Raw genomic sequence first — 17,035 nt, forward strand, 5'->3', positions numbered from 1 at the left:
TACCATCCTGCCTGTACTAGTTATACAGTACCTCTAACTTCTCAAGCTCAAGATCTAGCCTGCGCCCATTGAGCCAAAACCTGACCCCTCTAACACCAATACACTTGTAATGATTGCGTATAATTTGCGTTTTTTTTGGTGAATGCTGTTTATATGATTCTCTGTATCTATGATGCTGCAGCAGGCTAGTTTTTCATTGCACCATTGTGGTGAACTGCATGTACCTGTCTGAACACGCCCCCCTGCTGACTGTTCCTGTGGCTCCTCCCACAGCCCCAGTATAAAGGCGATTGAGGCCTGAGCCCTGCCCTCAGTCTCCAGGATGTAGTGTGGTGGTCAATTACTGCTCGTTCTTTCTTCCAGTCAATAGAAGGCAATATCTCGCCTCACGTCTCGGAGAGTTATTGATGGTGCATCAACCATATATTCAAGTACTTTGCACGTGCCTAAAGTTTGAGAGTCAATGAATGGTTTGTTGTAAACATCTTTAATTTGAATAGGAATGGAAAGCCAATGCATAATTTATTGTAAATAACTTTATTTATTGTATAAAGACTCAGATTTAACGAATGTTTTTTCTATGTAAATAACTTTATTTTGTGATATTCCTGAATAAAGTATTTTTGGAAAAAAAAGTTTAACTTTGAATAAAGTAGACTCTGAATAAAAATCAAGGCTGATCAACAAGGCCTATTCAATATCATAACTATGACGTAAGACGGAAGTTCAAAAGCTGATGTGGATGGATCAATAACAAAATCCAAAATTAAACCAAGGCATCAACTAAAGACCCAATCAGCGCGAACTTTATGAGACTACATCTCCCAGAATCCTACAGCATTAAAGCCATAATAGCCCCGTCCTCAGGGTCACCAGCTCAAATGCGTCACAATCATCACGCTGACTACACCAATAGGCGCGTAGCTTTCTTACTACGGAGATTCCAGCCAATGGGAAGAGGCGGCAGCTGCGACGTCTCCTCTGGAAGTGTCGGCGGCGGGCGCATGCGCGGGGTGCCAGTCTTCCCGGTATCCAAGGGCAAAGGGGTGGAGAGGGGTAGAAGCCGGACGGCGGGAGAGGTGGCGGAGTTGTGCTGATCGGAGAGCGGGCGAGATGCTGCCGGCGGTGGAGTAGGAGGCGGTTCTGTTCCCCGAGACCGAGCGCGCTGCTCTCAGGTGAAGCCTGCATCCCCGACGGCTGCCGGTCGGCCGGCCGGCTCGGGCGCTCCCGGAAAGGGAAGGTGGGGTTTAGATGGAAGTGATGGGCGGAGGCGCGGCCAAGCGAGGGCAGGTGGGGCAGGGTGTGAATTAGGTTGGTGGTATAAAATGGGATTAGGCTGCAAGGTTATGCAGCAGACAAGAATGCTTGTTGTAGTGGAGGATGTGGTTATAACAGTGCATTTTGTTTGGAGTCTAAGGCGAGCTCTTGTGTTAATGTTAAACACGAGATTCTACGTATGCTGGAAATCCTGACCAAATACTGGAGGAAGACAGCAATTCAGGCAACATCTACGAGTGGAAACAAGTTGGTCCTCTAGTAGGGTCTCGGCCCGCAATGTCGACTATTCCACAGTTCCTCCAGCATTTTGCTTTGGATCTGCAGACTTTATTGTGTTTAAGATCATGTTTTTGACCCTTCATCAGGACTGGAAAGGAAGGGGGCAGAAGCCAGAATAAGAAGGTGGGGAGAAGGCATGTGATAGGCAAGACTGCGTGGGGTGAGGGTGGATCTAGGTCTGTGGGTGGCGGGGGGTGGGGGGATGAAATAAGGAGCTGGGAGGTGATAGGTGGAAGTGGTAAATAGATGAAGAAGGAGGAGTCTGATTTGGGAGGACAGTGGAGCGTGGAAGAAAGGGAAGGAGGGGAACCAGAAGGAAATGATGGGCAAGTGAGGAGAAGAGAAGGGATGAGAGAGTAAACAGAATGAGGATCTTGGGAGAGTGATCCCTATGGAAGGTGTGGAGGGAAAGATGCATTTCGTCCTCTGTAATAGGGAAAGAGCAGAGTGTTGCTGAGGGGTGAGTTTAACCAGAGACACAAGAGACTGCAGATGCTGGCATCTGGAGTGATGGGCAAAGTGATGGAGGAATTCTAACGTCAGCTATTTTTTGTCTCCTAAGGTGTGCCTTCAGGAGTTTTTGATGGACCTGGGCTTGTATTTTCTGCAGTTTAGAAGAATGAGAGGGAATCTCATTCAGACATTCTAAATAATGAACAGTCATGGAGAGGATGTTTCAAATAGTGGGAGAGACTTCTAGAGGCTGTAAGGCACAGAAGGAAACGGTCCTAGTGTAGGTGGGCAGTAAGTTTGGCGTGGGTGTGGTGGTCTGTTTCTCTGCCATATGACTCTGTCTCTTAATGGGTTTTTTCCCACCACAGTGGCAGTGGGCTGTGTACGTGCATGGCTGGTGCAGTGAATTGCAGGCAGAGTGCAGCCAGGGGACTGGCAACGTTTGGACTCGGGCGATGGAAACCCAGCAGTGGCGCTCGGATCAGGATCCGAGGGAATGACCGCAGCATCTGTTACAGTTGTGACCATCCGGTCAGGAAACAGAATTTCTCCTCTTGCTGCCGAGTGCAGGTAAGCCAAGGGTATCTTTGAAGTTTTGACACTCAAGTTTGATAACTGCTTGCAGTGGCTTGGTGTGTGTTCATTGAATGGTACAGGCCTTTTGTCCTCTGACCTTTCACCCTGCTCCAAGATCAGACGAACCCTTCCTTCCCACATAGCCCTACATTTTTTCTTTTAATCTATGTGCCTACCTTAAATGTCCCTGATGTACCTACCTCTCCCACCATCTCGGCAGCGAGATCCAGGCACTCAGTACTCTCAGTGTGGGGGGAAAAGGTCTGTCTCTACCATTCTCACCTTGTGAGTAAGTCTCTGGCTGTCCACTCTATGCCTCTTATTGTCGTAAACTTTATACAGCTCTATCAAGTCTCCTCTTACCCTCCTTTGCTCGAAAGAGAAAATCCCTAGCTCTCTCAACATTTCCTCTTGATTCAAGATCCATTCTTGAATGTTGTCCCAACGGATTGCAAGCTCAGGGCCTTCTCTGGAAAATAGAGTGTGGGGTCCGTGGTGGTGCAGCGTTGCTGGAGGTGCTGCCGTTGGGGTAAATTGTTAAAGTGTGATGGCAACTGCCTTTTTGTTTTGTTGATGGGTTTTAAAAATTCAGTGTCTTTTCACCAATGAATCAGATTCCATCATCTTCTGCTTCTTGTCAACTCCCTCAATCTCTTTCCAGCTTCTGTCACTGTGAGCACTCTCCCCTGCTGTTCATACTTGTGTTCTTTATATTTATTGCTTAGTTGTTTATTATTATTTTGTATTTGCATATTGTTGTTTATTTGTCTCTGTCCTGTGCAGTTTTTGTTGATTCTGTTGTGTTTCATTGTATTTACTCTGAATACCTGAAAGAAACTGAAACTCAAGGTAGTATACAGTTTATATACTTCGATAATAAATTTACTATGAACTTTGAAATGGGAGCTTTGACATTTTCTTTAAACCCATGTTTTGGAGCACCATGGTGGCTGTGGTGAGCAGTAGCAGGTCTGGTTGAGGTTGGCTGATGAAATGCAAGAATCATGCTGGAAGCAGGACTGGCCTCTGTGCTGCAGTGGAACACCAAATGATATGGCTGCTGCAAAGATCCGGCAAGCCAGTCTCAGTCCTGACCTCTGGTGCTATCTGTGTAGAGATTGAGCCTTCTCCCTGAGACCACACCATTGTCTCCAAGCTCTGACATGCTAGTTAGCATGTCGCTTTCAATTGACTACTTCAAATGACATCCCCTCCCCCTGTCAAAGGGGGATACCCCCTTTCTGATGGATAGGTGCAAGAGAATAGTTCAATGGGAATGGGACAAGTGGAAATGTTTGTTACTTGATGGGCTGAATGGCCTCCTGAACAAGCACAGTAGATCAAGCAGCGTGTGGAGAAACTGTCGCTGTTTGTTTGGGTAATCGGAAAACTGTTTTGTGTAAACTTTATATTTACAAAGAACAAGGTGCAGAAATTTATAAGTAATAAAAGAAAAGGCACTAAGGGAAAGGAGCGAGTGATTAACATTCCTGGAACATAGTCTGGATGACTCAGCTCTTTCAGAAAAAAATCTCATTAATGCATAATGGGGAGTTCAAATTCCTATCAGGGCTGGAAATCTAAAGTTAAAATGTACTGCTGGAACCGATGTCTATGGAAAAAGAAATGGAGTGAATATTTGGGCTTGGATCTTTTGTGATGACTGGGGGGCAAAGATTAGAAATGGGGTGGTTTGTGCAGTAGGGTAGAGGCGGAAGATGGAATGAGGTTGGTAGGAAGAACGGATGAGGGTTGTGTTGGGGTGGGTGGAACAGAAATGTCAAAGGGAGGTGATAGTGTGGGGGAAAGGGGAATAATGGGGTATAAAGAATCATCTTGGGTTACAGCAAATGTTTTGGGAAAGATATCTTTGGATTGGAAAGAGGGCAAAGAAGATTAGTGTGAATGTTACCAGGACTCAAGGGCTTGAGTTACAGGGAGAGGTTGCGAAGGCTCAGACTTCAATCCTCGGAGTATACAGGACTTGGGTGACATAGAGGTGTGTCTCACCAGTGGGGTGAATGTGTGCAGTGTTTTCCCAGAAAACGATTCAAGAACTAGAGGGCATAGAGTTAAGGGGAGGGGAGAGAATTTAAGAGGGACCTGAGTTGTAAATTCTTCACACAGAGGGTGGTGTACATATGGAATGAGCTGCTGGAGAAGGCAGCTTGTTCCATGCTTGGATTTCCAGCATCTGCAAATTTTCTCGTGCTGCCTGGCCTGCTGAGTTCCTCCAGCATTTTGTTTTCCTGCATCTGCAGGAGTTGAGATAGGTACATTAACATTTAAGAGATATTTGGGTAGTTTATGGGTAAGAAAGGTGTAGAAGAATGTGGGCCAAGCAGGCAAGTGGGACTAGCTTAGGGGTGCACCTCGATCGGGATGGGTGAGTTGGTCTGAAGGGCCTGTTTCTGTTCTGTTGGACTCTGACTGAAGGCTGATAAAATGGGAGTGGTGGCTCACATGAAGTTTTTGACCTTCAATATGAGTCCCAAAGGGAAGATTGAAAGATAAGTTGTTGCTGTTAGTGTGTCTTGAGCAGTGGAGAAAGCTGAGGTCAGAAGGTAATGTAGAATTGAAACTGTACGATGGGGTGTTGCCTGTCGGGGAGTTTTGGATATAGCTCTGAGCCTACCTTACTCTTCAGAAAATATACATCAGCAATTTTCCAATGCTGCTTGAATTCTATTTGCTTAAGATTTACATCAAGCATAGTCTTGTTTTTGTTGGTTCTTCCTTAAGAACTTTCTCTACTTCATTCTGCCCAATCCATTTACTCTTCCCTATCCTCCTCAGTACTATTCACTTGTTGAGAGGATGTGGATACAGTGGAAGGTCACTTGGCCCCCCAGCCCTTTCTGTCATTCACTGAGACCGTAACAGATTTGTCATATGTCAGGTCATCAGTGGCTAACAGAAATGTATAAATATCAGAACACAGTGTTAATTGCTTTTGTAAAAGAGTTCCAAACACGAGTGTTATGCCTGCAGGAGGACTACTTCACTTGGTGAGGGTGCAGAAGAGATTCGCCAGGATGCTGCCTGGCTTAGTGTTTTCTCTGTAGTGGCAGTCTGAGGGCAGATCTGGCAGGTTTATAAGATTGAGAGGCATTTTGATGGAGTGGACAGGGAGTTTCTGTTTCCCAGGGCTGAAAGGTCTAATACCAGAGGGCATGCATTGAAGCTGAGAGGGGGTAGGTTCAAGGGGAACCTGAAGGATAAGTGTTGTTTTTAACTTAGTGGTCAATGCCTGGAATGCACTGCCTGGTGTGTTGGTAGAGGCCAGTACATTAGAGGTTTAGATAGGCTCGCGAATGTGAGGAAGATGGAGGGATATGGGCATGGTGTAGGTCGGAGGGATTGGTGTTTAAGCGTTTCTGGTTTGGTTTTTAGCTGGTTTAGCACAGTATTGTGGGCTGAGGGCTTGTTCCTGTGCTGTACTGTGCTATGTTCTATGTTCTAATCCTGATCTGAGGTTCCACACCAAGAGTTACACTTCCTCTTCATTTACCATATCAATTCAATTAAATCACATCACATTGGTGAATGTCATAATCTTTGGAATGTCATAATTTCAGTTGCTGGAAAAACAAAGGAGCCATTAAGTAGGGCTCCTGTGGTTTCTTCATCCTTCCCATAGGAAAGTTCCAATCTTCCAATAAACTGTCTACAGTGGGAAGATTGAACTCGGGAGATCTCCACGTGTTGGTACCACGTGCGAATGCCTGTAATTCAGCTTAATGGCTTTTCTGAAAGGGTCCCTTGCTTTGTAGACTGTTGGGATTGTTTTCTGGCATACAGTGAGTGAATTTGGTTAATTCTGATTTGACTAGTTTCCTGCTACATCCAGAGCTGAGGTGGCAATTGTTCAATTTGATCCTAAAGATAATCAAATGTTGTAAACCCCTAAACAATGTAGCTCATAAAATATTCCCCTTTCTGTTTCTTTACTAGCCACAACATTTTTGTGTGGGTTTGGTCTGTTCACAGCTTAGGAATGAGAGAGTTGATGCAGGCAGATCTTCTATCATGCTGTAGCATCTGACTTGTTCAACTAATCAGGTTATTTCTTTTTGAATCTGCTCTGCTCCTAATTGTATCTCAACTCCCCGTGGGTGTGTTGCCATGTGCCCATTCATCACTCTGAATTCAATGTCCCCCGAGTTTCTGAGCATTCTTTTAGATGATGTTCATTAGTATACTAGCATCGGAAACCTTTCTAATAGATTTAAGCTTGGAGGTATTAAACAACTGATGTAATGTTCAATGGCTGTGTGCAACTGGGTACATGCTTCGAACTAGTCAGGGCTTGTTAGTTAATTTCCATGGGATTTTTTTTTGTGTTTGTTAGATATTTTCATAGCTTTCTTTTTTCCCCAGACTGACAAATTTCAGGTTCATTGAATTGACTTTTGTAGTCTTTTAGATTCAGTTGAAGTGGTGACATTGGGTTGCTCGTTCCTGAACCCTTTTGGTAAATGTTATGCAGTTGTATCCTTTCAATGGGGCTTGCATGTAGTAACTTCAGAATTGTCAGCTGTAAGTAAAAATGGGTAAGTCAATAAAACTCTGCTTCAAGTTACTAATTAAGCATGAGTTTGTGTTAAAAGGTTATATTGTCCATTTTATCAGAATAATTGATTCTAGATCAGTGGAACATTGAGAAGCCATTACTGATTTTTTAACCCTGTAAGTTTCAGTTTCATTGAAGTGATATTTCTTTTGATTGCTACTAAAAGGTAACTCTGACTTTCATACAGATTTAAATGATGTGATGGTCAAACATGGAGCTTGCAGTCTAATTGAATGGTTAAGATAAATACAGCCGTGTTTACTACCATCCTTTGCAGTATCTCGTGATCTATATTTTTTTATAATTGAACGGGGAATTGGTATGTGAAGCCTGTTTAACTTGGCAGGTAAATTTGGTAAAGCTAATTAAAATCTTTTCTCTATCTCATCAAAGCTATCTCATTTGCTTCCGCAGAACTTCGAGATGTGTCATGGCAGATTCTTTCGGCATATCAGTGCCACCTCATGGACCACGCCTGTTTGCGTGTGGCACCAAAACAAGAGACAGATCGGCGTGGAGACCTACACGGCAACAGACCGCAGTCCCAGCCTCGTGGCTTGCGACATGCCTTACTTGCAGTTCTCTCCCAGTGGTTCATTGCACACTCAAGGGGCACCTGCAGGTGATGTGCATCTGCAGTCCCTCATCTATATCCCAGATCAGAAGATCGGCATGCAGATGATCATCCGTGGCCAGGGCAGGGAGCAGGCAGCCCTCGTGGAGAAGCCCTGTGTGCGGATGGAGCAGTTGGCAGTCTCCAGAGTAGAGCGCGAGCCCTGTGGGCTGGTGGAGGGGCTTGGTGCTGAGCAGGAAAGAGCTCTTCTGCTGTCTCAGCTCTTGAATTCAATCACCACAGTTGACGGGCGCAGCTCAGACGACATTGTGGTAGAACATGACTCCATGTCCCACTTCCTTGTGAGAGAGCTGGCGGCTGATGGTGTCCCTGAGACACTGGTGGGCCAATTGGCAGGGGCAGAGGTGCCCTCTGCAGGCAGGCCAGATTCCAAGAAACAGCAGCCCCAGGACAAAGTGCTGAGCCCCTGGGATATGAGTGAGGGGCAGCTGGACTCTTTCCGGACTCTGTTTGACAGTGAGTGCCTTGCAGGCCTCGAGCATCTAACTGCAACTGCATCTCAGCTGCGGCAGCTTGCTTTTTGCAGAGCAGGAGAGCTGAAGAAGACAGCCCCACAGAAGGGAGAGCCCAGTATGGAGGAGCATCTTGCTGTGCTTTACGAAAAGCTGAGGTTGGAGGTAAAGAAACTCTTTTAATTGAACCTTGCATGTGGGCTTGTACTAGTTCTCGATTGTAAACGTATCAACTAATACACTTGCAATAACTTGCTCCAGTGGCAAAACAAATCCAAAATCAAAATGAACCAATTGCTGCTGTCTGTCTGTGACCACCACGTCATGGCGCACTCTCGGCTCCAAAGAGTCGAATCCTTTATTCGAAGCAAACGTGAAGTGATATGGTGGTTAGCAAAGGTGTGACCTCTGCTGGTCCCAAGCTACAAAATGCCACGAAACAATCAAGAATACGTAACTTATTCCCTTTGCTTTTACCACAGCCCCACTCATGTGACTAGTTGCCATAATAAACAAACTAAGCGTGCAATACGGAATACAAAGCAGATAGAGACTAGATCTCTGGTTCCTACACTTGCATTTAATGTAATATACCATATACCAAATATCAGATGAAATTCAGTAGGTAAGAGGGAAGTTTTGATCATTTTATTGAAAGCAGAGATGTAGAGGGGTTTGGACAGAGAATTTGTGGTTTAGAGCATTGACAACACACTCAGCATTTGGGGTCGGGGAGGAGATCAGAATGTTTGTCAGTACAGACTGCTTGGGGAATTATTGAATTAGGAACAGAGGAGAAATGAGGGCTGCTTTCAGACAGGGTATAAGACAGTGCTACTGTCCGTGTGTGTTCATTATGACACAGGTCTAAACCAGGAGTAGCTCCAATTTATAGTGTGGGTATGGTGATCTCTGAGCTTAGATTTTATTTTTAGAATAAGAGTCTGTATAAAAGTATGTCAAAATGCCTCCTAAATGTAGTGATTGTATCCATCATCTCCTCTGGCACATATTCCAGAAGCCAATTAACTTTTTGTATGTACTTACCCATCAGATCTCCATTTAACCCCTTCACTTCTCAGCTCCCACCTGCATCCTCAAGTTTTAGAGACACCTACCATATGAAGGGTGGTGGGGTTGCGATAGGTCTCTTCCAAAGGAGGTGCAAGGTGCTAGCCTGCAGTCACCCTTGGGCATGGTGTAGCACCAACTTAGTCCCCTCTCTCCAAACATCCCCTGGTCGATCAGGGTCACGTGAAGCCATGGAGCAGCTGGTGCATACTTCAAGTCCTAATTCTGCAACCACTGACGCAAGGCAGACGATCTCTGAGAAGTATTGATAATGGCTGGGGCTTCTAAAGATTCTGCCCAGAAGATGGCAATGGCAAGCCACTTCTGTAGAAAAATTGGCAAAGGACGGTCAAGGTCGCCATGGTCACCTACATCATACAACATGGCACATAATGATAACCATCTGAAGCAGACACTGACTCTACCCGATCCATGCCTCTCGTAACTTTGTACAGAATATCTTTTGTGTGTCACGTCTCAGTCTCCTCTGCTTTGCGATGGCCCACATAGGAGAATAATTTGGTGACATCTCCTCTCTAGGTTCAAGAGTCAGCATCTGAATGAATTAATGGAAGATGTCAGACAATCCATTCTATGAGATAGTTGCAAAATGCTGTAATTTGTCCTGTTTTCCATTTCATTGAACCACTTTGTAGTGACAGCTCAGAAATTTATAGGCCTCCTGTCCTGGTTTTATAAAACCATAAGATAAAGAAGCAGAATTAGGCCATTTGGCCCATTGCGTCAGCTCTGCCAGTTCATCGTGGCTGATCCAATTTTCCTCTCAGCCCCAGTCTCCTGCTTTCACCTTCATGCCCTGACCAATCACAAGTCTATCAATCTGTGCCTTAAATATACACAACAATTTGGTCTCCACAGCTGCCTGATCACCACTCTCTGGCTAAAGAAATTCTTCTTAATCTCAGTTCTAAAAATCGTCCCTCTGTTCTGTGTCCTCTGGTCTTGTACTCTCCCACCATAGGAAGCATCCTCTCCACATCCACTCTATCAAGATATTTCACCATTTGATAAAGTTTCAATGAAGTCACCCCTCTTTCTTCTGAATTCTAGTGAATACAGGTGCAGAGCCATCAAACTGTCTTCATACCACAAGGCATTCAAATCTGGAATCATTTTCGCGAACTTCCTTTGAACTCTCTCTGGTTTCAGCACATCCTTTCTATGATAAGGGGCCCAAAACTGCTCACAGTACTCCAAGTGAGGCTTCACCAGTACTTTTATAAAGTCTGTACATTATATCCTTGCTTTTATATTCTAGTCCTCTTGAAATGAACACTAACATTGCATTTGCCTTCCTCACCACAGCCTCAACCTGCAAATAACCTTTAAGGGGTCTTCTCAAGTCCCTTTGCACCTCAGTTTTTATTTTCTCTCCATTTAGAAAATAGTCAACCCTTTCATTCCTTCTACCAAAGTGTATGATCATTCCCTTCTGGATACTGTATTCCATTTGCCACTTCTTTGCCCCTTTCTCCTAATTTGTCCTTCTGTAGCCTCTCTACTTCCTCAAAACTATCTGCCCCTTCAGCTATTTTTGTATCATCTGCAAACTTGGCACCAAAGCCATCAATTCCTTCATCCAAATCATTGACATGTAATGCAAAAAGAAATGGTCCCAGCACAGACCCTGTGGAGCACCACGAGTCACCAAAAATCCTTTATTCCCATCTTTGCTGCCTGCCAATCAGCCATTGCTTTACCGATGCTAGAATCTCGTCTGTAATACCATGGGCTATCTGCCTTATCAGCGTATTCTCATTCATTCTCTAGTTGCCCTTGAAAGTAAGGGTGCAGTTCACTTACCAAAGAGCCATTTAAAAACTGATTTGAGACGCTGGAATGTTGGATTCATAGCTTGCACAAAGGGAGATTGTTGTAGTTGGAGATCATTCATGCTAAGACTGCAACAGTGCAAACTCACCACCACTACCTTGCTGTTGAATTCAGAGTGTGTAGTAAATGTTCCCTTTCGTATTGGCACCCACATTCTGAAGATAAATTTAAAAACAAATCTGATTCTGACTTTCAACATTTTCAGTTTTTTTCAATGTTAATTTTGATCTACAGCTTCTACACCTGATTTGAGGATTTCCAGCACACTTCGTATAAAGATCCAAGTGTTCTGGGTATAATGTCAATGTTATGCCCTTGCTTCGGATTCTTACCACCAGATTTTTCTCTATTTGTCGTAACAATCTGCACAGGAATAATCCAACCCAATCACAGCTCCTTCAGTGGCATTACTGAGATTGTATTTACTGCAGTGATCTTAGCAACTGTTGATCTTTGGTAGCATAACACTGCTTTACAGCACCATTTGGGCTCAATTCTCAGAGGAGTCTGTAAGGAGTTTGTATGTTTTCATTGAGACCATGTGGGTTTCCTCCGGGTGCTCTGGTTTCTGCAAACATTCCAAAGGGTTAGAGTTAGTTGGGGGCGCGCTGTGCTGGCACTGGAGCTGTGCCGACTCTGGCAGGCTGTACCCCAGCACACCCTCTCACTGTGTTAGTCATCGACACAAGTAATACATTTCAGCATATGTTTCGATGTGTATGTGGCAGGTCTCTTTTTAATCCGTAAGATCATCCTGACGTGAATAAACTGTTGTGCCAGGCTGTCAGTACCTGAACTGAGCCCTAATGTTCTGTTTGAATGTTCACCCTTGCTGAAGGAGTACACGCACATGTCCGCACAGCACTTCAGTCTCATTTGCTAGTCAGGTTTCAATACATCTTGTCAGCTGAAACCTTATTTGGAGCACTCTTTCGCCATCTAACGCAACCTGACCTCTTAGTTTAATCTTTGATAACAACATCCTTCCTGAGGCGCAGGCTCCCGGAAGCCCTAACTAAAGCTTTGTATAGTTGTAACTTCTAGTAGTTTATATCCTGGCCTTCTCAGGTGATTAACAATTAGCTTTATTTGTCACATGAGCATCACATTATACAGTGGAATGCGTCAGTTGTTTCAAATCAAATCAGTGACGATTGTACTGGGCAGTTGTAAGTGTGTGTGTGCACTTCCAGTGCCAACGTAGCATATCCACAGCTTACTAACCCTAACCCGTAGGTCTTCAGAATGTGGGAGGAAGATCTGGAGAAACCCACGTAGCCGTAAGGAGAATGTACAAACTCCTCACAAACAGAGGCAGAAATAAAACCTCATCTTGCAGTGGGCTCTGCCTTTCCACTCTCTTTATGGAATATGAAGCCCTTTGTTGGTCGGGATAGGCCATGGTTGTAGCGATACAGCTGTCTATGTGATATGCAAGCCAGGGAGGTATGATAGTGAGAGCAAGCTGTCAGCGTATAGCAGGCCTTCCCCCCCCCCCGATAAATCCAAAGGAACGACAGTGACCGACACAGCTGTCTCGCACGAGTTGTTGGTATGGAATTTTTCTTGGAGTTAACTCCTAAAGCTTTCTCCATGAGAGAGTAAAGCTGCAAGGCGGTGCAGGTTTGAGATCAGGGTTTTCCTTTTCCTGCTTGAGCTGCCAACCACCCGGCTGCTCTAAGTGACCGGTTTTAAGGTGCCAGTAACCCGCCTTTGCCCCTTTTCCTGTCAGTAGAAACTGTTCCATTGGGCTTAGTAACTGAGCCACACGTGAAGGTCAGCAGCTGGAATTGGGTATCAGAGGCTATTTGAGACGTGGGGGATTTATTAGGAAGTTAGAGCTTATCCCCACTGCAATCCGGACTATAACAACATTAAGGAACCTATATGGAATATAAAGGCCTATATTCCACTACATAAACAGAGTCTTAATGAAGTCTTGGCTTGAAACATTGACTGTTCATTTCCATAAATGCTGTCTGACCTGCTGAGTTCCTCCAGCATTTGGTATTCTCTATGTTCCACTGTTCTTCAAATTACTTTTTTATTTCTTTCAAGTTTGGATTATTGTAGGAATGATGGTGTGGTTGTGGGGGTGTGAGCTTTGACCTTGCACGTGGTCTGTTCACATCATTGCAGATCCGTTCTCTCTGTAGAGTGTGATACAACTTTGTCACTGGTGGTTCTGTTGCAATGTACAATAGCAGTTCATCTGTTTTAATAGCAGGAGGACTTGTATCTTTTCTTAAATGGAGACAGAGGCTTTGCAGTATCTCTGCATTCACACTGGGGATTAATTTGTTTGCAACTTTTTCCAATGTGTTACAACAACAGCTACATTTGAAAGGACTGTCAGTGGTTTCATGAATGCTGTGGAATGTTTGTTCTCTCTGGGGAAATTTCTGGTAGGAAGCAGTTGTGATCTCAACTGGAGAAATGAAAGCAAAACTGCTCAGAGTGAGAGGGTCTGAGAGCAAGTTGCCCCTATCTGTATGTAGGACCTGTGGTAAACGGTGACTTAACTTTCTTTAGAACCTTCCACAACCACCTTTTTGAACCTAATGGAGCACAGTTGGTATTTCAATGCAGTAAAGCAGCCATTGATCTGTGCACAGCAAGATTCCACAAGGTAATAACCAGGTGAACTGACCCCTTTTCGATGAAATTGGTTGAGTTAAATATTTGCTGCCTTGTTGGACAGTATTCCTCTGATCCAAGTAAATCTCATTGCAAGATTTCGGAGAGAAGGATCAGTTCTCCCTCTGTGTTTCTGTATTTGTCTGCTTAAGTGGGAGAGTTTGAATCCATGAGCATTGGAGTATGTGCCATTAGATCACAGCTGATGGAGATTTCTTGTTAAAATTGTGGAACGGGTACCAAGTCTCAATAATTTGTCCCACTCCTGTCTCCGGCTGTGCCAGACTGCAGGACTGCCCGATTCTGACTGCCTACCTACCCAGTCTGTGCCTCACAGCTTCTGTCAGGTCTCCCCTCTGTTTTCATTGTTCATTGCCTCTGATCTGGTAAACTTCTTTCTAAAGCCTCTACATCCTTCCTGTAATTGGGCAATCTGAATTGTACAGGATTCACCGAGTATGACTTCAGCAAAGTTGTATACAACTGCAACAAGACTTCCTGACTCTTGTACTTAATGCCCTGACCAGTGAAGGCAAGCGTGTTAGCATGCCATCCTCCTTTACCACCACATCCACTTGCTTGATTATTTTTAGTGATAAATAGGTTTGGATCACGAGATCATTATTGATGTCCTGAAGAAGGGTCTCTGCCCAAAATGTGGACTGTTTACTCTTTTCTATAGGTACTGCCTGTTCTACTGAGTTCCTCCAGCACTTTGTGTTAGTTGCTTTGGATTTCAAGCATCTGCAGACATTCTTGTGTTTGTCATTATTGACGTTATTGCTTTTATTACCCCAACATATTAACCGGGGCCTTGATGAGGACAATGGAAAATAGGAGTTGTGCTATAATCAGTATAGGCATGAGCAAAGCTGCGCTGCCTGTCCTCTTGGTATAGAACTCAATCTTGCTGCTCTGTGCCAAGATGCAGCGTTAAAACAGGCTTGTGCTAAATTTAAGTTTCTGAATTTTCCTGTACAAGACTTCAGGTGACTTTTTGCAACATGTGCCGAACAGGTTCCATTTTTACAAATGTCCACAGGTCGATATTGTCCATAAGTTGTAAAATACATTAAAATCACTCTAGTTATTGTACTGAATGATATTGAAAACACATAAAACTGATGTGAAAGAATTACTAGAAGTAAGAGAGATGGGGTGAAAACTCATTCTGCTCTTCCTAGGAACGTATGTCGGACCTCTGAATCTAATATGGAAGCTCGCTTGAATGTAGGTTCGTTTGTGGGTTGGCAGGTTTGTCGATACGTTGGGCATTCTTAATCAGGGGCTGCCTGCATAAACCTCTCTAAGCTTGAGCTCATTGGAAGTTTTGTCATCCTTATTCCAGTAGGCACCAAGTTGGGTTTGTCTGCCTGCGCCCTTCACTCTGGCTGTGGTTTACTTTTTTTTTGTAATTTATTTTTTATTGAAGTTCATCATCAAGCAAACATTTCCATAAGATGCATTTCGGATATCGTACATATATATCATATAGTCATATATGCCACAAATCTCCACGTAATATTTATCTGAGGTATACACTTAGAGAAAAGAGAGGAAGAAAAGAACAAGTGAAAGACGAAAACTATGTACAAGTAGGGAGTGATAATTGTTTTACAACATATTCATTGATTTATGAGAATAAAATCAGGCCTATGAGGTGTTATGTAGTTAAACCATTTTTCCCAGTATGAATCAAATTGTTCCAACATAATTAACAGATGCTATTATCTTCTCCATTTTGTAAATGTCCATTGTAATTTCCGTGCTGTGGTTTACTTGATACTTACAAGTTCTCACCTTTGTACTCAAATCCTGACTCCTCCCTGTCCCTGTAATCTCTTTACCCTGCATGCAACTCTTCCGTTCCCATCTCTTATTCCCTAATTTTGTGCATTCCCTACTTCTGTTTGATTTTTCTTTTGCATCTTCAGCTAATTAATCCTGTGAAAGGACCTTCAGAAATTTCTGTTAGAGAAACTAAAGAAATACAGGAATGTGTCAAGTAGGTAGCTGACAGTGTTTGAATTTTGATGAATGGTAAGCTACAAATCTGAAATAACAACGATGGAAAAACTGGTCAGGTCAGGCAGCATCTGTGGAAAGGGAAATGAGCAGCATGGTAGTTCAACACATACACACAAAATGCTGAAGGAACTCAGCAAGTCAGGCAGCAACTATAAAAGGAGAATAAACAGTCGACATCTGGGACCGAGAGCCTTCATCAGATGTTGCTTGACTGCTCTTAGTCAGCACATTTCATGACATTCTTGTCCAGTATCCCTTTAAATATGGGATGCAAAAGTTTTTGAAACTGCTACACGATCTCCTTGTGTTACTGCATTGCAAGGATAGCAAATGTAGCTCTGATGCTCTGTGTCGTGCTCTCCAAGTACTTGGCCAGGAGACGGTCACTGATGTGAGAACACAGATCATTGAATTTAAATGAGGTGAATGATGTTGAGCAGTGACACTTCCGTGATTGATTGGAAACCTTTATTGGAATTGTTCATCATAAAGGTAAAACAACAATGTAGAATAAAGTGTAAAAGCTACCAAATGAGTAAACGATAGAGTGCAAGATCATAACAAAGTAGACAGTGAGGCTAAGAGTCCATCTTATCGTACAAGAGTCTGATAATAAGGGGATAGAAGCTGTCCTGGTTTGTGCTTTCAGGCTGTTGTGTCTTCCACCTGATGGGAGAGGGGAGAAGTGAGAATGTTTGGGGTGGGTGGGATATTTAGCCCTATAATTCTTGCTAAACATAGCTGTGTATGGCTGGAAGTGCCTGCAGTGGTGACCTACATTCTAGAACTGCATTCCTGACGTAAAGTTCAGTAAGAATAATGTACAGGCTCAGATTCTTTCTGTGAGAAGAGAGAGGTGATCCCCCCACCCCGCATAATAATTTTAATGTGTTTTTAAAAAATCTTTCTGCTTGTTCGTAGATCAAAATTAAATGCCATTAAACATAAGAGCAGTTCAAGAGAAACTTTATCCAGATAGCTATGTGAAGGCTCTGCCTTGACTTGACTAAAATAGCATCTAAGAGAAAGCTGGATACAGTGCCTTGTACAAGTATTCAGCCCCCAACCCTTTGTTCACATAATGAGTATTACAGCCAAGGATTTTGATCAATTTAACTGAGAATTTTTATTGGTGAATTACATGCTCTTTTTTTTTTCCACAGAACCTGAAAAAAAAACAGGGAAAATTGTAAAGAATGA

At 43.6% G+C, this 17,035-nt stretch overlaps 1 protein-coding gene across 1 annotated transcript in view; it reads left to right on the forward strand.

Annotated features, from left to right (window-relative positions):
• Window positions 1–700: 700 nt before the first annotated feature.
• The window catches only part of c5h6orf136 (chromosome 5 C6orf136 homolog), a 41,110-nt gene continuing 24,775 nt past the window's right edge, over window positions 701–17,035 (forward strand). Inside the window, exons 1-3 of the mRNA XM_059970865.1 lie at window positions 701–1,175; window positions 2,379–2,580; window positions 7,574–8,410. Coding sequence (XP_059826848.1) covers window positions 2,401–2,580; window positions 7,574–8,410 — 1,017 coding nt within the window. The 5' untranslated portion in view covers window positions 701–1,175; window positions 2,379–2,400. The remainder of the gene's footprint in view (window positions 1,176–2,378; window positions 2,581–7,573; window positions 8,411–17,035) is intronic.

This window comes from Hypanus sabinus, chromosome 5, assembly GCF_030144855.1.
Source record: "Hypanus sabinus isolate sHypSab1 chromosome 5, sHypSab1.hap1, whole genome shotgun sequence".
NCBI classification, from domain to species: Eukaryota; Metazoa; Chordata; class Chondrichthyes; order Myliobatiformes; family Dasyatidae; genus Hypanus; species Hypanus sabinus.